Here is a 27,346-nt window from a genome sequence, read left to right as displayed (position 1 = left end):
TATCAGTTTCCAAACATAGAAGAAAGGCTAGAATTACCATCTGTTTCCTAATTTAGAAATCTGTATATGTTTGTACAACCTAGTATCACTTCTTCTAGTGTGTCCTTTAAAGAATTCGGTTTTAAAACCACTCAGTGATACTATATGCTTCAGTTCTGAGGTATGCATTTTTAAAGAGTGTTTTTAGAGGATAAGGGCTCAAAATGTTGAGTTCAAAATCTTCATCATTCTTAAATGAATAGCCGGTTATTGAGATTTGAAAAATTATTACATAATTTCTCCAGATCTTTGTTTTATCATCTTGAAGCACTGATGTTTTTCATTAAACTACAGTATTTTAGTCATACTTGAGAGTTGCCCTATTAAAATTCAAAGCACAGGTCCCATAAATTGACCATAATAAAATTAAAAATAGCAATTAAAACTAGAAGTAGGCTGTAGAGGGTACACTAAAGGCTTGAGTAAAGCTGGACTGATTACAGTAAAATCAAATGAGAGGTGGAGTCTATATTTGACGGGGCTAATGAGTCATGGTTCACCTTTGGACACTTTGGCTGACATTAGACGTCAGCCTGATCTGATCATGGGGTCACTAAATGTGGTGAGGGCAGACCAAGGGCTGCAGGGTTTTGTGTTCCATGCTCAGGCAAACAACACTGATTGTGTTGTCATAATCCTAATTTCCATCACTTACATGGATTGATTCTGAACTCTGCCTGTCATTCCCATCTGCATTTTCTGATGTCTAACTCGTGTGAATTTTGGTTGCCTCTAAACTGGGCTTGGACAATTGATATTCAAAGAGAAACTGGATTATGAGAGCAAATTTAGTTCTAAATAATCAGACTCTTCTCAGTCCTATTATTTCTTTACCATTTTTAAGAGTTCAGATTCTTGTCTCTGTGTCTAATTTAGCAAGAAAGTAAGGTGTGAGACCTACAGATTGCATTGCTTCCATGTTCATCATTCAGATGTTTCTAAAAGCCATGGTATGGGTACAGCTGCTCAGTGTAGAATGCACTGCAGCAATTGTGTGTGGCTCATGCTGGTAGATGTGAAGGGTGTTTTCACATATGCTGTGCACACTGTTCATTCTAACTTGAGGGTAAGAGAAGGCTAACCATAGTGTAGTTCTTTTACTTTTTTCCCTTTACTTTTAATTTTTTATGGATGAGGCCTTTAGCCATCGTTAGGGAATAGCTCCTAAAAACCTTGCAAGCATAACTCTTCCAAAGAAAATAAATCATTAATAAAAACTACAGAAAAGGAGCTGAAAATATTACAAAATTAATATACCAGGCTTACAGAGAAAACAAATTTGAAGGAGCCACCTGCTGTGGAGATGAGGCAGTAATCTCAACAGCAGGAAATAAAGGGAGAGAGGGAGAAAATACAAAAGCACAGACATTAAAAAAGTAATTAAAACACTTATCTCCATCGACATCCATATCAAACAAAAAAATATCAACCACCTAGAAAACATACTCTATTGAACGTCACAACAGGAAGTAACAAAGCTGTCCCATAAAAAAAAATCTCCAGCAAAATGAGAGAGATTCTTTACAAATACGAGCCTCAAAAGTATTTACTGAAGTGCTAATCACTAATGGACTGACCTTGAGAAAAGCTGAGCACTTGCAGAGTATTTGCAACTTTTTTGAAAGACTAGATGCCCAGTATAAAATCTTTAAAAATGTAGAGAAAGTTACTCTCTAGATACCAATACTTGTCTGTTCCATGCATTGTGCATGTCATAGCATGAGTTATAGTGGTGTTAATCAGCTCTGGGGCACAGCTTAAGTACTGTATTTGGATTATGCATTTCAATATAGTTCGTTTCTAAATTGTGCAATATTGACCCATGGACAGCAATGTTAGCAGTATGGATATGAATAAATGTGGCTTCATAGAAAGAAATAGCTAGTAGTTTCCATCATGTCTAGGTAAAACTATAAATTTGACAGTTATGAAAGTTTAAATTTTCAGTGTTATCCTTCAAGAAAATAACATATTTAAAAGTCATGGTCCAATTTATATATATCATGGATTGTGTGACATTAAATAAAACAGCTTTAAATATATAGATTTTGATCTCCAGTTCCCCAGCCCACAAAAGAGACTTGTTCACGAAGATCAGAGCATTCAGAAATATTAAAGTAGTGCTTGTGTGCTTGGATTTCGCAGTGTGCCATGTTCCTTTGTAGTCACAGTCTAACCATATGGTACCTGTAGCTGCAAGTCTCTGTGCAAGTGTGAAATGTCATCAGATGTGCTACATCTGAAATTTTTTTGTATGGGCACACAAGGAGCAAGTTGGAACACTCAGTGTGTAAAAAGGCAGGGACATGGGACAAAAGGGTGCTTTTCTGTTAGTTCAAAAGGACCCTTTCAGAAGACAAATGGTGGATTTAGAATTTACCTTCAGAGGGAAATTACCTTAGCTCTGTATCTACTTTAGCATATACTTTTAAAAAAATTAAAACAAAAAATATAAACTTTGTTAACAAAAGTAATTTATCAGAAAATGACGCTTCCTCTATAACATTCACATCAGTCTCTGGCCATCAGCCTTCAAGGCTCCTTTTCCTGGGACACATGAAGGGACACAGCCTTTTCCTGGCCAGAGGTGCAGAACTGCTGCTGCAGAGTCTGTGCTGCCTCCTTGCCAGCCTGTGCTCAAATTTCTGATGCTGAGTAGCAGACTGGGGCTCAACGTGTCTGGACTCGGCCTCTCAAATATTATTTCAGCAGACTTGCATTGCCACCAGAGCAGGTATACAGAAAATCAATCCTGTGTTTCTTCTCTACAGTTTTGTATGGGATTCATGGATTTTTCTCCTCATTCTCGGTAATATCTGACAGTTAAAGGCTTTCTACCCAATCCTAGGATTTTCTGTAATGGAGGGCGTGAAGGACAGAAGAAGAGTTTTCCTTGTAAATGTGATTTTAAAAAATCTGGTTTAACTCTGAAACAGAAGCATGGAGATGGTAAAAAGGTGGAAAGATGTCCTTGCCCTCTAACTTTCTAGCTCCAGATGTGTAAGGCAAGAGAACACACACACACACACACAAAAAATCCATAAATTGGTGAATGGGGTTTGATGTTTGGCTTCCTTGTTTTAAAAGTTAGAAAAAGGAATGTGCATAGCCAGTCAATCACATTTTGTTTCTTTTTGATTGAATTTGGATAATTCATGAATGCAATGTCATTTCAAAACAAATTTGAAAGATTCAATATAAAATATTCACAGTGTCTTCACTTTTAAACAAATTTACAGTGTCTTCACTTTTAAACAGTAGCTCTTGGTATTTTCAAACACAGATTGCATTCACCAGCAAAATTCAGTATTATCACAATTAAAAATAAAGGCAACAAACCTTTTCAGTGTTTGATGTGAAAATGAGGAAAATAAAGAAAAAAAAAAAGAAAAAAAAGCTGTAGTTAGTTTTGTCCCTATAGGTTCTTGTATATTTACCCTTCACCTTCAGCTCCATTTTATTTTTTTTGTCTGGAGGTATGTTTTTAGTCAGTTGCCAGTGAAAACTACATTTGACCCTTATCGAGGATGAGAGCTTATTGTGTGTGTCAGTTATTAAAATCGGTTGAGAAGTTCATTTGAAACTGCAAATTTGCCCAACCATGGCAGATTTAAGTAATCCAAACAGTAAGTTCAGGCTCAGAAGCATAGCTGCTGCTGGGGAGAGGGGATTTGATCAACATAGGAGATAGATATGCAGTGCCTGTACTTGCTTTAGTTTCCCTTTCCATAGGCTCATGGTTGCAGTAGTAGCAGAATTAGCTGATTGATGTGTTGACATGCCTGGATTTATTTGGTGCAGCAGCCGAGTGGACTTGGTGCCCTGCTCTGCAAGCCAATCCCTTACATTGTCTGTGCATCACTCTGGTACTGCCTTGTACATCTGACAAATTTAATCATTTAGCAATTCATATCTCAACAGGACTAGGGAATTGTTTCTAAATTTTCTTTAAAAGGAAACAGTGGAATTGAGACTGTGCATGAAGGAAATTGTTATGCAGTAGTATTGTGAGAACAGAGAGTACAAGATCTTAATAGGAGGCAGATGATATTTTTGCTAATACATCTGTGCACAGATATATTTATATGTATATATAAAGGATATAAAAATGGGAAGTTAAAGTCTGTATTTTCCAAAGCCACTATTATATTGGTTAAGAACTTTGGAAAGTATATGGTGTGTCATACATGGGAGAGAATTTGGTCTGAGGAGTTGCACACTGGAGAAGGAATTGTGGGTTCAAATGAAGGAAAGAAGCAAAGAGAGTAGTGATGTCTACTGAAAGATAGCTGAAGCATCTGGAGATGGAAGGCAGAGCATATCAAACCAGAGGGTCAGGAATCAAGATGAATTGCTTTCTGTGCTGCACCTGACCCAGATTGGGACTGTCTAGGTTAGATTTTGCAAAGCTGAACTAGATCTGTCATGCAAGCTGTTATTTTCACAATGTTTCTACTTTCTCTATTCTTAGTAAATGCAGTTTTCCACAGCCCAGGAGGCTTCATTGCGTGGTTGGGATATCAGAAGCTTGTTCCCTGGCATCAGCAAGCAAAGGAGCTGAGGCTTCAGGAAGCCCAGGGCTGTGGCTGCAGAGGATGAGGGGCTCAGCACAGCCCTCTGCTCGTGTCAGGGTGTGCTGAGGCTCTCCAAACACCCCAAGGGAGCTGCCCTGCCAAGCTGCCTCCTCTTGCTTGCCCTTCAAAAGAGTTGCTCTTCAGTGCAGGGGAAGGAAATAATTGTTATCACTAGATTTTGATACAGATTATTTAAAGAAGGGAGATGTGGGATAGTGATATATTGTTTCAGAACACAAAATGCCGAATAATATATAAAAATTATTTTAGATGGCTTGCAAGCAGATTTGGAGAACAGAGGACTGACTTACATGGTTTCAGCCTAAAAGCTAGGGAAAAGACCTTATATTTTTCTAAGCATTTTCTTTTGGGTGGCTCTTGGCTATTTTGTACTAGTGTATGAGTTCCCTTTTCATAAAGGATCTCTCTGATTTGTCTTCAAAGATTATTTCTCTTGGTTCATTATTTTGACCCAAATTGTCTTTCATAGGTGACTGGGTTTTTTAAATTTTATTTTTTTCTCTAAACCATTTGCTCAAAACTGCATTTTTCCTCTACAGCTATTTTTTCGTCAAATATTCTCTCTCCCAAGAGGCTGTTGGCTATTTGTCAATATTTGATCTCACTGTAAAGCATACTTCTGTGGGGTGGATGTTTATTATGAAATGGTATCTCTAAAGTGAATCTTATCAGTTCTTTGTCTCTTTCTCAGTCTGCCTCATTCTAAGCTTGCCTAGTGGCTTGAAGAAATACTACAACGTTAAATGCAGTCATTGTAATAGCAAATACTGAACAGCAAAAGGAGATGCATCAGAATCCAGTACAATACAACTTCCAGCAGGTTCTTAGCAAAGAGCTTCAATCTGTGCTAAGTGTTTATAAGTATAAAAGAAGAAATCCCCTGCATTTCCTTCAAATGTAAATATCACAAAACTGTTTTTCAGGGATTTTTCAGCAAAATGAAAATAGTAAAATAAATAGCAGATAATGCCACGTATATTGACTACCTCTTTGGCAGTTGTTTGATCATATCAGCCAGGCTAAACAATATTGAACCCAATGCATTCTTATCCAGCTCTTTTGATTTCAGTGATACCTAACTAGTGATGAACCTAGACAAAGAACTTTGCAGCACTTCCTTTATTATACTCTTTATTCAGCCTATGGGACCTAAAGTACTGATGCTGTTAGAGACCAAATAGTTTTCATTAGGAGATGATAAAAGCAGCAAAAAATGAGTGGGGAAAATATTTTGAGGGTTTCTCTTTGGGTTTGAATGGAGATACATATTAGGTGGAAAGGAAATTATCTCTAATGGAGGCTGCACATCCCACTAATGACAAGATTATTTCTCCCAAGTGTAAACGGAGGCCTCTGAGTTGGTTTATGGATATCTCAATAGAAATGGTTGCATTACTCTGTCCTCTGCCTGCAGGCAGCCACTGAGAGCTTTTTCTGAGGTACTCTTCTTGCCATAGATGATTTTGCAATATATACATAGAGGAAATTCTATGCCCTTTTAAAAATAGTTTCTTTAATGCATTTTACATATTGTACTTTCAATAGTACTAAGTATTTCTGGCAGCTTCTTAAGATATCCATTATTCATTATTCATTAGCTGAAATTCCAGTCTACCCAGAAAGTACAGCATTTAAAGGTCTTGAAGTTCAGGACGTGCTAGTATTTTTTAACCTTATTTTTCTCTATATCCAACTATAGATCAATGTTGGTTTCAAAGTCGGGTGTTCAGCAACTGAGTCATGATTTTTCTTTATAAATTAAAGGGTCAAATTTCAGGATTTTTAAATTTTCTTTTTGGCTTGTAAGCCTTTTGAATTTACTGAGACTATGTTTTGTTTTGGTTCTCTGAAACTAATAAATCTAAAAATGTATTTTATTTTTCTAGTATTATAGTAACTTCATTCAGAGTTCTAGAGGTTCAAAAAATTTCCATCATAGAAGTAACTCATGAAACACTACTAAGTTTTCTCATTATGTAGTTCTGGCTTTATGTTGTAATGAGACGGATTTTTGTTACTTAATTGATATAAAAGACCCCAAACCTTCCCTATTTGGAAAAGTGCTCCTCAACGTGCAATTCTGCATTATTGTAGATGCTAAAATTGTGTTATTAGGGTTTTCCAGACCAGTATGTCTCAAAGAGGAGCAATATTAGTCTGCTGCCACTCATGCCTGAGAATGGAGGGAGCACAGATTGCTTTGTATGCTCCAGTTCTTCCTGCTTGCTCTGAGGATTCCTCAGTGCTAGCATGTTTTCTTAGAAAAATTGTTGACATTTACTCCATTTCAGTATGTAATTATTAATTAGTATATTTTTGATAATATTATGGGGTTTTAGATGTAAATATGAAAAGTTGAGACTATTGAAAATACCCTGATTTCATTTGCATGAATAAAATGGCTTAACTGGTGTGTCAGCTGGGCTGGCTTTTTGTGCTGTCCAACCATTCACACCAAAATGAGATGATGTTCTTTGGTAATTGGAAGATGCTTTTTGCTACTTTCTTTTAACTGAAAGGTATTTGTTGCTATTGAGAGTTGTGAAGTAAATCCTCGTCTGTGTCCTACAGATTCTGAATGTGTGCTTTTAATAACTAGGAAGAAATGTCAGCCAATCAGGACTTCAAGGTTTTGAGAAAATAATCAAGAATGTCAAAAAAGTGATGGCATACAAATAGTCACAGATCAGACCTATAGCACTGCCATTTGTCCTCCTCCCCTCATCAGTTAAGCTGTTCATTACTGCCTCATTTGTATTATCTGCTCTTGCTCCCTGTTTTCTCTAATCCCTTCTCCTACACTTGTTTTGTTATGAGTTCTACAAGTACACACATTGTTGAGGAACCTGATTTTCAAGTGCCTGTACTATTAAAACAATCACCAGTTACATAAGCTGCAGACTACAGATGTGGTCATTTGCAATGTTCTTTTGGAAACATCTAATGGTTTGTAAAAGTTCTTGTATTGACAATGTTTTTGAGAATATGTGTGTAATTCAAAATATGTATTGGTCCCTAAAATTTCCTGTGTAATTCTGATGTGCCATAAAATATCTATTTCAGGTTTGCCAGAACCGAACAGAGACAGTATATTCCAAGGACTGACAATGAATCAAGGATTCTACACATCTAAAGACTTCTTACCTTTGGTAGCAATGGCAAGTAAACCAGGTGTGTGGTACTGTGTTTTTGTTGTAATCACATCAATGAGGCATTAGCAGTTGTTATTAAATTGGACTGTCTGGCTACAAAGCAGCACATCCAGTTACAAAGTGCCTTCCACTGAGTATGTCTGGGTCAGGATTTTCTCTTGGTGAATGGCAACCTCAGGAGCATGGTCAGGAAAGTTAGTCCCAGAGATTATAAACTGAATAATCATATATATACAAACCTAAACTTAGGACAAATTATTTCCCCTAGTTAGTTATATTTGTTATTTTGAATTACAGTCAAAAGATGACATAAGCTTCTCCTTTGTATAAAGTACCTTGCTAAAAATAGTACATATAAATTGGTTTGAAAAAATCTGATATTATAAAGGTGTTTCTGACTTACATAAGCAGCTGATTTGTAGATTGTTGATAAATTCTTTTACTTGATCCCAGGCCATGTGCTGCAGGTTTTAAAGGCACATTTAAATCAGTTCCTAGTTCGTTACCCAATGAACTTACGGTCTAAGACTCAAGACAATGGGAGTATGACAGGAATTAATGAATTAAAGGAATTAAAGTGCTCAGTTCATAGGCACAAAATGAGTTTTGTTTTATGGTTTTACATCTTTCTTTGAGCACAGAGATAGCTGCATTTGCTTCCTAAGGAGTACAGATGCTTTCAGTGTCCTGAATGTGAACTCATAAGCCCCAAATATGTGATTTTTATGTCCCATTTCTTCATGGTCTAGATTCTCTAGACAAAAAAAGAAATTAATGTACAGTTTTTGTTTTTACTTAAGGCAGACTGTGGTATTTTACATATGACTTAATATAATTTGTTTTATCTACAAACTGATTTTCATTTCAGCATTCAGAAGTTTCTTTTAGTATGATATAGGATTGCCTGCTTATTTAGTAGACTTTTCCTAAACACTTTTAGTGAATATATATTCTGTGGCCGATTATTCTGCTTCTAGAAGTAAAGTTTATTACCCCATTTGATACAAAATATTTCAGAAGTTAAATTCTGCATCCCTTCTCTGCTGTTTTCATCAAATGCTTATTTCTGTCTGTTTTCTTAAGCTCAAAGAAATCTTAAATGATTTGGGAGAAAAGGGTTTTCTTTTTGAAGGCAAAGATGTTTAAAAATAAAACAGATTGAGAATATGCAGTGCAACACATTCGCAGATTAACAAAGGAAAAGTAAATTCTTCAAAACAATCCCAATCCTCTCTTGAAACAATTTGACAAAAAATAGTTTGTAGAATTCTGAGAAGATATGTAGCAGTTGTGTGCTGTAAGTCACCTGCCTCCATGAGGATCTATATCCTGTGATCCATATATTTCAAAATATTGCAAAGTAGCCCTCTTGATTTGCTAGCATATGTGACAATATGGTTTTTTTATATTAAGTCTGCATTGGGTAAAAGGATGAACTTGGAAGAACTAACCTTTTCTGATTGACAGTAATAGATAGCTTTTTGGTGTTGTCTATTAATTAACGTGGTCTCTTTTACTTAATTTTCTTAGCATCTGTCTGTAGCTGTAGCCACCTTTTGCTCTCTAAGGCATGGAATTTAAAAATAAAATATACATGTACTTCATCCTACTCTATTCTCCATTTTTCACTGTGACAGTTACCTAAATAATAGACATAATAGACTTATTCATGGTAAAATACATATTCTGCCTGCTTATTAATTCTGAATGCCACTTATTAATTTACTTTCCTCCGAAAGGGTTTCCCCTCACAAATACATAGCTATGAATTTAGCTTAGGAGTGTGTTCCCAAGAGCAAAGTGGGCTGCTCTGACTGATCCCTTCTACACTCATGCTCTAATGGCACTCTGAGCTGCCAGCCCCCTGCTTCACTTGGGCTTTTTCCACTGCTCAATTGGTAGGAAGTATGAAGTTCGCTAAAAATAAACGAGAAAAGTTTAGAGAGGATTTTAGACTAAGAATCCTATTAAATAAATAGTAAATGTGATGCCTCATATATGGGAGGGGGAAATTATAGCATTTGTCATACATTTAGCATTTTTCAAATGGAGAGAGAATAGGTGTATTAGGGTGTTGTTTCTCACTCTGCTTATATGTCTAAGTAAAAAAGGATTGTCTATTTCAATAATACTCGTGTTCCATAATTGCTTGTGAAAATCTGCTGCAGTAGGATACTTGAGTTAAAGTACAATAGGTAAATGGCCAGCTCAGTGCCTCCTGACTGCAGCTGTCCTTGACTCGGGGAGAATATAGCTTGTGTTATTTATGTCATTATTTTTCAAGTTTCAACCATTTGTCTAATCAACAATTTGTTGTAGTTAAACATATGATAAAGTGAGTCTCATCCAGGGAACAGACAACAGTTCAGTTTTACTTAACCCTTTCTTGTTTAGTTGAATCATCAAATTCAAGATGTAGATGATAAAGCACATAATGTCATTTTCTCCATGTGACTTTTTACAAATGATTTGTAGAAAACTACTCTAAACACTTTCTTCTAGTGGAAGAACTAGGAATTACTGTAACAATATTCTTTTTCTTCATGTTCAGCTGATGAATAGCCTCAGAGAATCATGTCACAGCCAGAACAATACCAGTGCTTTATAGAAATCTGAGGGGATTTATGTTGGTGTACTATTACATAAAACTATAACTATCAACAACTGGTCATGGATTTTTTTGTTGTTTGGTTCTCTTTTGGGTTTTGGTTGGGTTTGGTTTGGGTTTTTCTTAGCTGGGAGGATAATGAATCTGATGAGAGATGAACTTACTTTTTTGAATAAAAAGATCTCACAATTCTAGTTTCAACCTGACAGAACCCACAATCCTACAAACATGTTGTCATTTGAATTCTTTCTCAATAGAAAGATGCAGCTGCTTAGAGTACTGACTATGAAATTATGTATATGAGCATGTCTTAAAAGGGGGAATAAAACCGTCTTTCAGTGGAGCAGAATAATTTGATAGTGACACTCCATGCTTGGAAACTGTAAGATGCAATTTTACACTGCTTTGAGTACAAGTACCTTTTGAGCTGTCATGCAGAAATGGTTTCTCTACTTGAAAATGGGGTTTTCCTTTTATCTTTCAGGGATGTGTGCCTGTCACTCTCCGTTGCCATCAGTCCATGGGACTGTGATTGTGCTCGGGGCAGGAGACACTGCTTTTGACTGCGCAACATCTGCTCTGCGCTGCGGAGCTCGGCGCGTGTTTGTGGTCTTCAGGAAGGGATTCACTCATATCAGGGCAGTCCCAGAAGAGGTAAAACTGAATGGCAGCATTTCTGAGAAGGCATCTTAGTTATTTCTATGTGGCTTCAAAGTGTGCTGTAGGTACTTAACAGGCGTCTGCTAAAGGCTTTGTTGTAAAAATGCTCTTAAAATCATGAATGTTTATTAAAGATCTGAGGCTCACTTTGTATACTCTGCATTTAAATAATTTTCCATTGTATCTGTTTCCTGACAAGTCGGAGAGATGTATTTGCAAGCAAGGGATAGAATTTCTTGTAAGTTAGGAAATTAACTAAAATTTTCTATTCTTGGAATCAAAACAGCCATTAGAGTACTGTAGGTGGCTCTTCAGATCATGGTTAGATCCTAGAATGATACCTTCTGGCTGTTTAAGGAATCTCAGTGATTCTGACATTGCTTTGTGAGCCTATAAAAGCTTCACTTTCCCTTTCCCTTTCCCTTTCCCTTTCCCTTTCCCTTTCCCTTTCCCTTTCCCTTTCCCTTTCCCTCGAAAATTACTTACAGTGATTTTGGCTTTGAACCACTGCCAGTGACAGTGAAGCAATGTTATTCATTACATATTTCAGCATTCTTTGGTTTTTAGTTTGGCTTTGGACTTAGGCATTTATCAGGTCATCTGCATATTTTGAAATTATTCTGCTTCCTCAATTTACATGTACTACAGGAGGTTTTTTTTCTCAGATTGTTTTCTTATTTTGGTGGTCTTCTTTTGTTTTTATTTAATTGGTACATTACACTTCTACAGACTCGAGAATAGCACACCATCTAATGCATCTTTATCATGAGATTTATGATAGTTTGGTTGTCTGTTTCAAGAAGGGGAAAGGAGCTGCAAATAAAGTAATAGAGGGTTTCTTGGTGCATGATTTACTTCTGTTGCTCTTCAGTCAAGAGATTATGAGATTACTGAAGCAATTGCACAGACTCGTGTGCTATTCAGATTCTTACTATAATCTGAACCAAAATCTTTCCTAGAGGCCTGGGTAAATTTCTAAAAGTTGACAATGTTTTTACTCATCCAGTCATGCAGTGGGTCCTGAAAACAGTAAAATAAAAATAGCTCCATTTAGTAATGGCCATGATAGAATCATGTCAGGTGGGATATTACATATTCAAAAAGTTGTGTAAATGGAGACAGTCAAATTCTGAAGATGATTGACTTAAGCAGTTTTACCACGGCAGAGATTAAGGAGATCTTAAGTCCGGATTGTCACTCAGAAAACTACTGCTTGTGCATGCTAGTCAGCATTTAATACAATCTTAAAATCATAGTAACATAAATCAGAGCATGGACTAAGTTAATACTAGGCTACTTCTTAAAAGACACAGATATTTATTTAGGAGAAATCTTTTGCCTTCAAAAAAATTAATGTATTCAAAGTAATGGAAAAATAAGAAAATATATAGGAGAAATATCTGCCTTGAAAGTTTACCTACTGCCACTTCTTGACTTGGTAGCATGAGAGGCTCTGAAGATGACAGCAAGATGACTGTCTGCACACTGGACATAGCTGATTTCTACTATACAAGAATCCATGGTAACATCTTGAGTCAAAAACGTTTTCTGGTTGGTTTGTTAGGGGTTTTTTTCCCCATGAAAATGCAGCATGTTAAAGTTATATATTTTATTGCCTCTACTCTACAGATGGAACTTGCAAAAGAAGAGAAGTGTGAATTTCTGCCTTTCCTCTCTCCTCGGAAAGTTGTTCTTAAAGGTGGACGAATTGTTGCTATGGAATTTGTTCGAACTGAACAAGACAGCGATGGAAGCTGGAGAGAAGATGAGGATCAGGTTGTCCGTCTGAAAGCTGACGTGGTGATCAGTGCCTTTGGCTCCATTTTAAGTGACAGTAAAGGTAACCCTGACCAAAGCAAATACACATTGTTCTTTTAGCTGCAGCCATGTCCTGTCCTTTAACAGTTTTGTGAAATGCATCTTTTGGAGGTTACTCAGCTTGTGACTGCTGGTTCTCTTACAGGAGTTAGTCCTTCAGGTACACCTTTTAGAAAAAGACTTGGGGGTCTGGTAACTAGGCCCTTCTCTGCATATTGCTGTATAGAGCTGGAAGTCAGCATAGAAGTATAGTTCATCAGCATGTATTTTTCTTCTCAGTGTAAGTGGGGTCTCAAAGAAACTCTTGGGAATTTCTTCTGGTCTCATTAATTAACTCTAGAGAAACTCATTATATTACATCTTTAAGCTGAACTGATCTGATCTCTGAAATATCTCTTCTTTTTTTTTTTTTTTGAACCTAGCAAATTAAACAGGCATTGAAGCATTCATTATTGTGGTTAAGCTGGTCTGGATATCACTTATTTCTTGTGCATATACAAGAGAACTGTGACTTCTCTGTTACACAATATTTCTTAGTTGCACTTTACAAGGTTTAGTCTTAAAAATTAGCAATTACTTAATTCCGTATTAAAGATACAGAAATTGTCACATTGACATGTCAGAGATTGGATGAGTTGTCTGCATTCAGCAGACAGATGAACATGAATACAGGTAAGGACATGGGAACTGAGCAGTGTTTAGACTGTTAGGTTAGATTTCAGGAATTCAGGCACATACATCGAATGTGCCTCTGAAGTTAAAAACACTGACTCAGCAGAAGACACTTAGATAAAATGAGAAGGTGTTCAGCTTGGAGAGAGTCATCTAGGGTAGGAGGTTCTGAAAGCCTTAGTGAACAATGTGCCTGCCTCTCCAGGACACGGTCATGCCAGCCAGTTAACTCATGACATGTTGTCATGGTCCTTTGGGTATAAATGCTCTGACAGAGGACTTGGCAATTTCCTCAGATTGCACAAGATCAGAAAATTTGGTATTCAAAATTTCATAGTGTAATGTACTTTTGTGCATCTTTACAATCAAAGAAAGTGGTAAATCCTTAGTGATGTAAGCAGGCTCTAAACCTGCATGATGTACTCAGCACTCCCTGTTCAACATTGAGTTTTATAGAATGGTAAACTCTCATGCAACCATGAGAAGAGTAAAAAGAAGGATCAGCCTGGTATTTTGAGGAACATGTGAAGTGAATACCAGGAGCAATCCTATCTTGTGTGTGCTACTAATGCTTTGGGGTAGTTTCTTGCATCCTGAGCTGTTTCTAGACAGTGAGTGCACCCAGGTATTTACAGTGCTCATTACTCAGGGCTGCTCTGGCTCTACAGGGCACAGGAGAGAACATGCTCCCTTTCCTCTTGCAGCTGTATTGCTGTGGAAGGACTCTGCCATTTGTGTGGGTCATATTTCAGGGCTCAGTCTAACCTCCAGGGAGCAAGAAGAAGATTTAAGATTTTTTTTTTAGGAGATTCATTAACTACTCTGATGATGGCATTGATTGACTGAGAATTTTGGCGAATTTTGTTGGTGTTGCTTTTAAAACCCTGTGTTCAGGTTTTTTGGAAGTTTTTTCCAAAATCTTATGTGGTAAATCAATGCTAACCTATGCAATCAATATATTTTGTTGTGATTCACAGACCCCATGATACAGGAGTGATTCTGTTTTCTCCCACGTTAAAATTACCTCAATTAAAGAACTGAACTTACTGTGCTGCTTAGCCATAGTACTCTGCCAGTCTTGTATTTCCTAGGGCGCATTCACAGTCTAAATTAATTGTTGAGAGGTTTTTAAATAGGAACATAAAATGGGAGGGGAATAGTCATGCAGTGAGCTGATCATGAGAGAAGAGAGTCATTTACTTTGGGGGTGAGCAAAACACCTCAGTTTCATGCTGTATTTTGGGTGAAACTGCTGTTAGAAAAGCAATCAAATAAAAAGGGAAAATGCAAGTCATTTGTTTTGGATGTCATGAAAGTGAAAAGAAACTAAGACTTGAGTGCATAAACTGCTTATTTTGAGCATACCATTTCAGTTGCTTTTAAGTCTTTTATTTTTTAAGCTGTCTTAATGAAAGTCCAATCTGCTTTTCACTATTGAGCTGGATTACAACCAAAACTCCAGATTACTTCACTGTACATAACAAAAAGAAATGAAAAAGAAAAAAAAAAAAAAACCACCAAAACATCATAGTGTATTGTTGTGGTTTTCTTGTTTGTGTGGTTGATTGGTTTTTCTAAATGAGGTACACTTCTGTATTCAAGATATGAAAATATTCAGGTATTCCCCATTAAAAGATGGAGATGAAAATACTCGAGGTACTCAAAACTGGACAATGCCATGAGCAAACTGATTTCACTTGGAACTTGATCTAACTTTGAAGGGAATGGAATAAGCAACCTCCAGAGGGCCCTTCTCATCTCAATCATTTTGTGACTGGGTGACTCAGGTGCAGGTTGAATAAACATGTTAATTGCTGCTCATACAAAGAGCTCTGTCAATTGACCTAATTCGTAAGGCATCTTGGAGAACTGCAAATGCACTGTTGGTATGGGCCAAGACAGCAGGTTATGTCCTCTAAAAGTGGTTCTACTGATAAGGGAATAAAGAAAATACTGTCAAAACCAGGGAGATTAAAATTTCACTTAGCCCTGGTTCAACAAAGTGTTCAGGACAGCCTTGATGCTCATGTTGGAAAGTTTTATAAGAAGCCATAAGTGTGTGGGTGACTGAACAGAAATAGCTCATAGGTTAGAAAGTTTTTTCTAGTCTATTATCCTCGACAAGATGTTTCCTATTCTTGCATGGTAACTATTAAATTTGCAGCTGAGATTCCATGCATTCACAATCAGTATTTAGTATTTTTCATTTTGTTAAAATAAAATGCTGATTGATTAAATTAAAATTACTAGTTTTAAGCAACAGTTCTAGTGGGTATTCATCCTCTCCTAAGGAATCATGTAAATGCATCACTTATTAAAAAAATGACTCCTAGTTTTGCTTTATGGTCCTGGAGTTGCTTATAGATGAAACAGGGGAGTTGCCTTCTAGACTGTTTTAGGAAGGTTACCAGTTAAAAACAGCCCAACAAATTACCACTTCAGATGGAGTAAGAAAATGTTTTGCTTCTTCTTGAAGAAAAAAATTTTTGCAAGCACAAGCTGAGTTATTTTAACTGCAGAGCTGACCAGAGCCTTCAAGCCATGGTAACTGACTCACAAAAATAAAGAGCAGTGAGAGGAATTTTGTACTTTTACATTGGTTCTTGCCTTTTTGCTTAGCTTCTTATTTTTGAGGCTTACAATGTATTAGTGAATTACTGAAATATCTTCTGTCACCATTCCTAATTGCAGCTACTCAACATACACAATTTCAATTCTGTGTGCTCCTTCACACTGTGTTCAGCCTCTACATCCTACTTAAAACCAATCCCATTGGTTTTAAAGTCTGAACTTTGAATAACCCTATTCTAATCTATTCCTTTCTGATAGGCAAGGGGAACAATACTTTTGGACTGCAAAATTTTGTAGCAGATGCCCTTGTTCTGATTTATTTTCATGAATTTCCAAGGAGAACCATGGAGAAAGTAGGGAAAATAGTGCTCAAAAAGCACTACAAAATTCAGTGCAGAACAAAGGACTAAGTCAGGATAGAGGACTGGCAACCTAAATTTAGTTTGACACTGTTTTGCAGGCAGCAGTAAAGAGAAAGAATTCCCATGTAACCAGAATGCTGAATCTTAGCATGATAATGTCTATTTTATTTTCTTGGAACAGCAAAAAAGAGAAATGAAAAATAAGCAAGCAAAATCCAAGTACCGCCTTTGTAAAAAAAAATTCTCAGAAATAGTAAGTTATTTGTGAACCAAAACATGTCTTATGAAAATGTTGGTAGTAGCTAGCTATTGCATCGTGACTGAAGGGAAAAACTTTATTTCATAATTCCAGGAATCAGTCACAACTTTCAGATATTTTGATTTTACTTTTAGTACAACCGTCATCTTTCTTGGAAACTGCAGCAGCAAACCCCAGGCTTACTGCTCCCCTAGAATAGTTCAGCATACAGTCAAGATAACTTTTCCCATGTTGTTTACAATTTATGCTTTAACTCACTCATAGTTAATTTTTATTTCTACAGTTTGAGAAGCATTTGCTAGGGAACAAAGGAAAAAAAGTTTGCAGAGCTGTAACCTTGTACGTGAAAAAGATTTTAGTTTTCCTTTGATCAAATATAGAACTCCAAATGGCACAGAAACCAGGAGTTCGGGAATTTGGAAGGACTTTTGAGTTCCTCCAAAAAGCCTGCTCGGACAACTGGGTAACTGTGACCTCCAAGCACTGATATCTCATGAGAGAGTAAAGGGGAGGAAGAGAGGCTGTGATACCCCAGCTGGGAATGCCCTGGCATCTCCCTGCCAGCACAGCATCTGCCTTGCACCTGCAGGCTTTGAGTCACCAGATTTGTAACAAAATTGTTATATAAAACTGAAATTTATATACATTAAAAAGATTCCTATTGAAATAGGCAGGATTTTTCCTGCTGAGTCATTTGGAATAGGATTTTTCTCCACAAATAATTTTCCTGAACGAATTTGGGTGCAGCAGTTCCACACTCTGAAATGGTTACCCATTCCCAATATCCAAAAGTGGCTTCATGATGATTTCTAAAGCCCTGCTTACTTAGGGCAGAAATTCTGTTCTTTGATTTGATGGACATCAGACACTTCTTGCTGGTGATAGAAAACAAAGTCAGTAGCAGCTGGAATCAGGATTCTCTCCCACTGTAACTGGGACCAGCTTTATCCAGTCAAACAGTTTCTTAGTCCTGTTCAGAACAGTAGTGGGGTAGAGAATGTTGGAAGTATGATTGTGCCTTTCTTTATTTGCTGAGCATTTAGACTGGGCAGTGTCAGCAGTAAATCAGCTAGTGCATGTGGCAGCTGTAAATATATACATTTAAATACATCTAAATATCTCTATATCTATGTCCAAATATATCTAAATACATCTAAAATATACATTTTAGATGAAGAAAGTTACACTGTATTTGTATTTTTCAGAAGTAATGCTACTATTCACTTTAAAGGAATTCTGTAAGATGGATATCAAAAATAACATTAATGAGCTACTAAAGCTAAAATTATAGGAACTTACGAAATTGGTTAAACATAAAAACCATTAAACTGTTTATTGAAGCTTCACAGATATACTGCAGCTAATGAGCATTTCTGCTATTTAAATAAGCCCAAATTGAACACACATTACATAGATGCATAATTAGTCATGGCAGTCACACAGAGACTCACTTTTAAAGCTTTATTTGAGGAATCTTTTCCATTTGATTTGTTTTGTTAATTAAAATATTTTTTCTGTATTCACTTATATTTTAATATTGTTTTTGCAAATGCTATAATTTGCTGCTGTGTTTCCATTTGTGTTTGTTTGCTCTGTGAATATAGCGAATTTGGAAAATATATTCAGCACTATCCTTTTGTTTGGTGTTATTTATGTTAGCATCACTTGATAGCAGTAGAATAATTAAATTGTATGATGTCTTTCATCCAGAAGAATCTTTTTAAATGATATATAATATCTCACTAGGCTGAGGAGGAGATGGCAGCACAAACACAGGACTGTAGTTTGAATTTTCAAGAGAAAAGATATGTTAGTTTTAAACTTGGAAGACTGAAACTGAGAGGGTGAAGGTTTTTAAAGATACTCTTTACCTCTGTCCCAAATCATGCACCAAACATTTAATATCTGGTTTGCTTGTTGTTCAGTGTCAAACAGCAATTCAGAGGAGCAATAGTTCAAGCTCATGTTTGGCTCTTGGGCTCTCTCTCACCCTTGCAGGGGCAGAGAAGGGGCTTCCCTTTCTGAAGACAAGGTCTGCCCTTCTTTGTGCAGGTGATCTCGGAGTTGGTCCCTTCAGCCTCCCGGCTGCACCACCCAGTTGTATCAGATCCAAATCGTGAGGGTGTTAGGAGTTCTTATATAAACTGCTTTTGAACTATGCCCTTTTTTTAATATAACCTAAATCTTGGAGATTATAAGAAAGAAAGCAATAGCAGTTGGAAACCATGTGAACCTTGCCACCAGGGAAATGTTCTTTCTCGATTTTAAAAATATTGCTCAGGCAGACAAATTCCCAGACCTGGAGAGATGTTTCAGGTGAAGATATGTTGGGCATTCTTCACACTCAAAAAGCTTTTGATACAATTATGTCCAGACAGCTATTTTAGAACAAAGCAATTCAGGGAGATTTGAGAAATGTAATAGATATAGGATAACAGAGGTAATACCCTATTTCTCCACAGGATGAAATAAGTAGTCAGAACTTCCAGTTTTACATAATTTCTTTTGAAAGACTACATTTTCAACAGCATGTTGTCCTCATACACCTTTACTGTGGTCCAGTCCTGTCTCAGACAGAAGTCGTCTATTAAATCCCCACTTCCAAATCCTGCACTACCAAGTTTTCCTCTGCTTTTTTCCAAACATGTCTTTACAAGCCTGTACATATTTAACTTGTGAGAGCTGTCTAGACCACATGCTGAGATGGTACCACTGCATGCAGTAATTTATCCTATACATGACAAATATAAGATGATCAAAAGCTTTCTTGAAGTACAGACAGTCTGAGGCACAAAGAGAAAGTTAATGTATCGATTTCTGAAGGATTTTTTGATTAAACTGCTATCAGCCAACTCTTTCCTTTAAAAAAACCCACACAAACAGAAAAAGCCCAAACCCAAACAAACCAAACCCCTCATTTTCCAGATGAAAAATGTCTCAGTCTGAAGGTTGTGTTCCATGTCATCTTTCAATAATTTAGATATTTCTACAGGAAATAATTTCTTAAGTTCTTGAGTTTGTTGCTACCCAAATATTATTTTTGTCAACTTAAGCCACATGTATATGCCAGGTGGGAGAGACTGTGCAAGAAATAGGTCCTGCAGATAGATTAAATACTTCTGGTAGAAAATCTGCTACAGTCTTTCAGCTTAGAACTGTCTTCTCTGATTCAGGCTGAACGAGTTGCAAAAAATTCCTTTGAATCTGAGTTCTCTGGATATGTTTGTAAATGTCATGGTTGAGGAGGAGAGTGTAGGTGGGACAAATAGGTGACAATGTTTGTGCCTTGATTCCTGTTTAATTATTTTGCCCCTGATTATACATAGCCTCCACTTTGAAATACACTTCTAATATATGATGTGGAGGTGAAAGGAGACACAGAACCTTGGATGAAAATCCCATCACTGTGATGTGTGGGAAAGCTGTGTTTGAAGCTTGCTCTCTACTGAGGTGTGTGCTGGGACAATACCATGACTTTGCCCTTTGCATTGAAGAAATCTTCATCTTAAACTGGCAGGTTTCTCTTACATTTATGACAGTGCAACTACATCAGTTTAATTGACCTTGGCAATCAGCATCTGCCAGTGGTATGTCCCTGAGGGACATTGCAATTTTAAGCTGCATTTTATTGCAGAATGTTTGGTTGCTGCAGACAAAGCTATATAACCTCCCTACTTTGATAGATGCCATCAAAATTTTGCTAAAAATATTTATTGAAAAGATTATTTTCGTAATGAAGCTCTTTAAAGTGCCTTGTGAATATAGTAATTAAAAAAATATTAACAGATTATTTTCCTGAGAGTTTATGTGTATTTAATGACATTTGTATAACGCCATAGAATATAAAAGTATTTTTTATTTTCACATCTACATTATTTGGAGGACAATAATATTTCACTTGCAAAATGTCTATATGTTCTGTTTTCTAACAGCATGAAAAATATTAAGATCTCAATATACGCTCTAAAAAATATTCAGAAATTGTAGTGAGAAGGATAAAAAATATCTTGTCTTCTTGTAACCATTTAATTTTGATTGTGATTTTACAGTTTTATTCTTGATATGTGTAACAAGCTTTGAAGTGAGCCTTTCTTCCAGTATGTTCTGAGTTTGAATATTCAAGTCAGTATGACTTTGACTTTAATGAGAGATATCTTTCTGAATATTAAATTTTCTTATTGTTATTGGCATATATTTGACAGATTTTAGCAACTATTTTTTCTTTCTTTTATTAATATGTTTGTCATTTATTTAATTACAGTCAGAGAGGCCATGGCACCTATCAAGTTTAACAAATGGGGTCTCCCTGAAATAGACCCAGAAACTATGCAAACAAGTGAGCCCTGGGTGTTTGCTGGGGGTGACGTTGGTGGCATTGCCAACACTACAGTGGAATCCGTGAACGATGGCAAACAAGCTTCCTGGTACATGCACAGATACATCCAGGTGACTTCTTCAAATGTATTTTTCTCTGTCCCAGTTGTATCTGCTTTTAGATACTTCTAAAAATAATTTCATTGTGGTTTTGATTAATTATACAAATTTTGAGAAACTAATACCTAAATTATCTGGTGATTAGAACATTACAGATTCATTCAGCTTGGATCACATTGGAGTTTGGGTAGATGAACTCAGCTTACTTACATTATCTTAACACTAAAATTCAAGCAACATTTTCTTGGCCCCAGCTCTGAATTCCACTCAAGGGTAGTAAGCCTCCCTGCACAAGAGACACTGTGAGCAGAAGCCTTAATTGGGTAATTGGGGAAAAGGAGTGAGCTCCATAAGTATTAAAAAGTGAAATCTTCCAGTAGTGCATAAAGTAAAAATTAACTACTGCCAATGTTGTTACCTGGGGAAGACATTCTTAGTTACTAACAGTTTACAGAATGCTCAGGTTATCTACACTGGAACCCAAGTTTGCTCTGATGAGATTGATCAACTGGATACAAGTGCTTGACAGAAACTAAGCATTGAATGCACAGAGGCAAATAATGCAGAGGAGAATTTAACTGAAAAATGTAAGATGCACAGACTTGAAAAACCTGGTTACCACGTCTCCCTTTGGTTCTCTTTGCATGTTGCTGACTCTGCCCTAATTTTTCTAGTAGAAGAGCACAAAGTCTAGAGGAGCTGAATAGAAACATCCCGAGACAGAGACACAGCCTAGAGAGCAGACTGACAAAAAGTGTGTTGGTAGTGCAGGGAACTTTTAAGAAACATGATACATGATTCATTCTCCCACATAGAGATTTGAACAACTGAAGTTGGGACTGTAACAGCTCAATGTCTTTCTCCCCCATCCATCTGCTCAAAGCCTCTCTGATTGCATGTTTGTGCAATTTCATGCTGTTGGGGTCTGATTTCACTTCCTAAAAATACTTCAGCTGAAAGCTTGTTGTTAGTATCTGTGCATATTTTTTCGCACTTGTTCTAAAGCACTGTTTGTGTCCTGCCTTCTTAGACCGTATGAAAATGCTGAGTGTGAAACATCTTTAATCCCTGACCTGCTTGCTTAATTTCTCAATGCACAGTGATTTTGGGTAACTATGATAGGGGAGGGAAGGTATCGCCTCCTTTTTGTCTCCTTATTCAACCTCTTAGAAATACAGGCATCATTTGTAAAACCCTCCCTTACCATGTTGGTTCCTCCTCAAAGCTTCCCCCTGCCCCCCCCACCCCGAATGTATTTAATACTTTGGAAAAAATCTGAATAGTCATGGATTGAGAATTAGAATTTTAAATCAAGCAGACTTGTGATATTAGAGCATTTCTGTTACCCTTTGCAGGTTTCAAGGCAGCTTATTCAACCTTACAGTCTCACCAGGAAGCTAATGGGAAAGCCTTACAGCAATCTTCACAGGAAAGTTTCCAAATGTCAAGTGTCACCTTTCCAGCTGTTAGATGAATGGGTTGCCCAAGGGCATTTATTTGGATGTGCAGCCCTTGTAAAATCTGGTTGCTGTGGTGCAAAATGCTGTAATTTGGCAATTTACTTCACCAGTGTTTTGACCTGGTAGAAATTTTAGTGATTGGAGGAGTTTGTTTTAAAAAAGTTGTTTAGAGAAGGGTTTTATTACCCTACTGTTTGTAGGGACAGGTGTGTGCACACGTGCCTGCCTTTGTGCTCATGTGCACACGAACTCAGTTCACAGCTGAAGTACATTCTGGAAACTTCCAAAAGCAAATTAAAAAATACCCTTACACACCACCTTATTTTCTGTCTTCTGTGAGATTCTAAAGTAGGCAACCATCCTCTGAACTGAGTGTCTGAATCAAGGACACATTAAATTTTAAATAAATGCATTGATACTGTCTGTGTTTCGTTAAGGAGTAAGTAACCGTTTCCAAAATCACCAACTATCTCAGCACCAGCATCTATAAATGATGCAGTCAGTCTTCATCAAAATAGAACTATTCTATAGGATTTCTCAACTAATCCAAGACAATGTCAAAGAGTGTAACTCAAACCCACCATGCTGACTACTTGCAGAATGCAGTGTTTGAACAGCACGCTGCTTGTATCCCAACCTACTCCAGGCAAAAGGCTAAGCGAACAGATGGGGCTGATATGTGCCCTGAAACTCCAGTCACTGCAAGCTCTGGCACGTGGTCAAGTCAGGCGTGAGATCCAGACTCCAGGACTCTTCAGCAGAAATGCCTTATGTTCAATACTGAGAGTTATTTACAGAAGCTTCTTGGCTGCTCTTATGCTGGAAACTTTCCATCATTAGTTGCCTAAATATCTCCTGCCTCTTAACATATTCCTCCCACTATATGAGGCATAGGTTCATCTTAAAAATTGTTGCCTGCAGCTGTGTCAGGTTAGTTTCTATAAACATGACCGGTCAAAGCCTAACTAAGGATAGCTGTAGTAGAACCTGTTAGGAAATACAGCCAGTCTTTCTAGAACTGTTCCTTGCAAGTCTTCAGAGGTCCAAACAAAATCAGCCCAATTCTTGCAACTTTCTACTACTCACATTTTGTCACAATTCAGCCTTCTTTTGTTATTCCATGAATGACGTAAACATTTCAATTAAATAATCTTAGTGATTGGTTTAGTTTGGGGATTGTAAGCCTTCACTTTTGTCCAACAGTGACTTTATGATCCTGTGCAGATATAGGCTTTCTTTTTGACCATACATTTCTTTTTGATCAATGAATGGATTTATAATAGTTGTATTCAGGGTAACTCACAATTATTGCAGGACTAACTTTTAATTTTCTATGCCTATCTTGAGGGCAAAGACAGTTTCGGTGTTGTTTTCTTGGATGACTGTGCCAGTCTTAATGCTTCACTCCTGCTCGATTCATACACTAACCTGTGGGCTATTTTCCCATATATGACAGTGAAGCTGCAATCTTCTTCTCACTAAAATCCCTCTTTTAAAGTGACTTTTTTTCCCTAAATCACGGTAAGTTCTCATTTATTTAAATCTATTTTCTTCTTTGCTGTAGCCTTCCAGTGTGGAAGTTTCTTTTATATTTTTCCTAGACTGAAATGTACATGATGCATTTAAAGAATAAAGGTCTGGATCCCAACTGATATAAATTGCACTTCACTAGGACATTATTCGAGATGAATTTTGAGCACATCATGGTGTTATTTTGAACCATGATAGTATATTTTCTATTTTTTCTTTACCTAAGCTGTCAGAAAATATATGGGCTTTGTATCTGAAGAGTATAGTGTTGATTCTGTATCAAGATTGACCATTCTCATATATTCCTTGAGTGTGCATGAATATACATTATTTCATAATCAATACCAGAATTGGGAGGTTCCCAGGAAGCTTGAATTTGAAGCCATTAGTTATGTTGTCTGTTTCTTTTCAGGATAACTGCAGGAAAAAAAATGAATGTCCCTTTGTTTAGCTAGAACAACATATGAAACACTAGCATGCAGCAATAAAGCACCATTTGCAAAAAAGATGAATTAAAGGCTGGTTCAGGAAGCCTGATAATTCAGTTGCTTACCTCTGAATAAGCAATATGTCTGTTACAGAAAGAGAAAACCAGGAAAAAGCTTAGAAAATCTGTGTCAAAGTGGACAGAGCCCTGAGCAAACCTGCTGTAGTTGACACTGCTTTGAGCAAGGATGTTGGACAAGATAGTCCCCAGGTGTCCTTCCAACCACAACCATTCAGAGATTGTATGAAATAATATAAACATATTTACCACAAAGCTATTTAATGGATAATTGGAGAGAGGATAGCAGAAGCAGGGGAGAAAAGACATGTTTTAAGATCAGACTTTTAAATGGAGAGAGGCAGAATAAGATGGAAGTATTCAGGAAAACTCTTCCAGGCAGTAGGACTTGTGGAGAAGTCTCTCTGTGAAAAATAACAGTAATACAACTACTTGCTTTCACAGTCTGTCTTTGTTAAAGGCAAGGAAATGTAGTTAGACCATATCACTCTGGTTAGGAATTTTCTCCATCTAATGAAAATTAATGTCAAAAATTGCATCAGGTCTAAAGCTGAGTTTCTGTCTCTCAGCCCTGTACAGCAGCTCGTGTGTTTGCCTTCAGGCCAATCCTTTACCCTGTTTAGAGAAAAGCAGACCCAGTGCTTGCAATGTGCTGGGGATTCTTCCCCACCCTGTTCCAGTCTCCAAAAAATTGTTCTGATTACAACAAGTACCTGCAATATTGGTAGCTCAGCTGGTTGGCATCAAATTAAGAGGAAGAATGGGCCATGCTTTTTGTCCTCTACTTCTAAAAATCAAGAGAAGAGTTATTATAAATAAACTCTTGCCTGCAGGCTCTCTTTTCCTATTTGTTTGTGCAATGTCAGGGAAATCCTTCATTATAAAGATGATTTCACTTTCAGGAAGCTATATACCATTTTTGTTTGCTTTGTAGAAAAAAATTTGCTTTGTAGAAAACAATGTATCAAGGCTTATAAAATCTATTTATTTTATAAGCATTGTCCTGAAAGGAAAAAAAACAGCAAAAAAGCAGAGCAAAAAAGGAAGTGATAGGAAGGAGAGGGATAAATCTCCAAAGATGTACTGCCACTGACAACTGAAGTTTCAGCTGCATCCTGCCCTGTGTGTTTTTAGATACTTGGTTTATTCTATTGAAACCTTTTATATTTCTCCCCCTGCCACCTCTGCTTGGTTGACTTCATCATTAACAAACCATAAGGCACATTTTGAAGGGCCTGAATGCATATGGGTGGAATTCTTTGTGGTTCTGCTCTTTGGAAGGGAAGTTAAGCAGGAAAATTGGGCCCCTATATATGGTTTGGGAAGTGGCTTTAGATTGGTTTGAATGATGGCATGCAGGAGGCAAGGCCTATTCCTACATGGGTTCTTTTCAACCATGTGCTTCAAAATTCTTTCACTGCTTTGGTGCTTTATTTTTTTTTTTCCTAATTGTCCTGCTTGGGCAAAGAAACAGTACAATGGAACTTCAGCTTCATATTCAGCACTCTCTGCCTCTGTCTATAACAAATGATATTTACAGTTGTACAAACTATGAATAGTTTGTGATCAATCCTCAGACTGAAATGTATTCACAGAGGATATTTGAATAATTCTGAATAGCAAATTAATTCATAGTAGAAAATTTCGTTTATTGCTCACATCTGCACAAAGAGTGGAGTTGACCAAACAATTTCCCTTAAGTCTTTCTTTAATGTCATTCTTACAGAATGAAAATCCAAGAGTTTTTTGTAAGAGTTCAGTATATCAGTGTTGATTTCAATGGACTTTCAGATATGTAGGAGACAAAAAGTGCTAGCATTTAAAAAATGCTTTAATTTGAATTGTGTGATCCAGGATTTTCTGTTTTGGCACTGCAAACAACAATTTACAGTTGAAATATTAGTTAAGAAAAAAGTTAAAAGGATGAAATCAAACTCAAAGTAATAAAAAGATAAAAAGACAAAACTTTCTTTCATTCTCCCTCCCCCCCCTTTTTTTTTTCAATTTGCTAGTTAACAAAAGCTTTTGAGAAACAGAATGCCAGGATGTTTGGCTGTTGAAGAACTCTTTTTCCTGGTGTAGAAAAATAGCCCTGTGGAGTATGACATGGAGGAAGCAGTGAGCACTCAGGAAGGAAGAAATGGGGCATGTTTGGCTTTTTATGAAGTGTACCTGCATTGGCCTCCAGCTGAGACAGGTCATGATACTGAAGAGAGTTTGGGCCCAAGTGTTAGGGATTTTTAGAAGTTAGCTTTTCTCAAAAGGTTTAACATTAGGGACCCATTCAGGTTTGCATCATACAGGCCAGGATAATTCCACTACTTTCAGTGCTTTTAAGCCATCAGGAAATTTGGCCCCAAAATGTATCCTCTTTGTCTGAAGATTCAAAGATCTGGGGTCAGAATAGTGTGAGGGGAATCCACACAGTCCCAAAAACAAACAGACATGAACTCTCAGGTTTTAAACCAGCTAGGAAACAAAAGGCACAAAAAAAAGACAAACTCCTCACCAGTTTTCACAGACAAAAATTGATTAAATAAATTCCTTAAAAAAAAAAAATCCAAAAACCCAAATGGCAGCAATTCCTGAGTGGCTGGGTTTTGAGTCTGCTACAGAAAATCTTCTCCAAACTTTAAGTACTGGTTCATTTTGTCCTGCTAAGAAAAATCTTCTTTTTAAAG

The 27,346-nt window shown here is 36.9% G+C and overlaps 1 protein-coding gene across 2 annotated transcripts in view; it reads left to right on the top strand.

Moving 5' to 3' along the window:
- DPYD (dihydropyrimidine dehydrogenase) overlaps window positions 1-27,346 on the top strand; it is a 337,856-nt gene that overhangs the window by 149,654 nt on the left and 160,856 nt on the right. For both annotated transcript variants that reach the window (XM_014884797.2, XM_088170031.1), the window contains exons 9-12: window positions 7,698-7,805; window positions 10,879-11,048; window positions 12,684-12,894; window positions 20,998-21,182. In XM_014884797.2, coding sequence (XP_014740283.2) covers window positions 7,698-7,805; window positions 10,879-11,048; window positions 12,684-12,894; window positions 20,998-21,182 — 674 coding nt within the window. The remainder of the gene's footprint in view (window positions 1-7,697; window positions 7,806-10,878; window positions 11,049-12,683; window positions 12,895-20,997; window positions 21,183-27,346) is intronic.

This window comes from Sturnus vulgaris, chromosome 9 (genome assembly GCF_052056855.1).
Source record: "Sturnus vulgaris isolate bStuVul1 chromosome 9, bStuVul1.hap1, whole genome shotgun sequence".
NCBI classification, from domain to species: domain Eukaryota; kingdom Metazoa; phylum Chordata; class Aves; order Passeriformes; family Sturnidae; genus Sturnus; species Sturnus vulgaris.
Note: the sequence above shows the minus strand (reverse complement) of the source record. Positions and strands in the feature narration are given on the sequence as shown.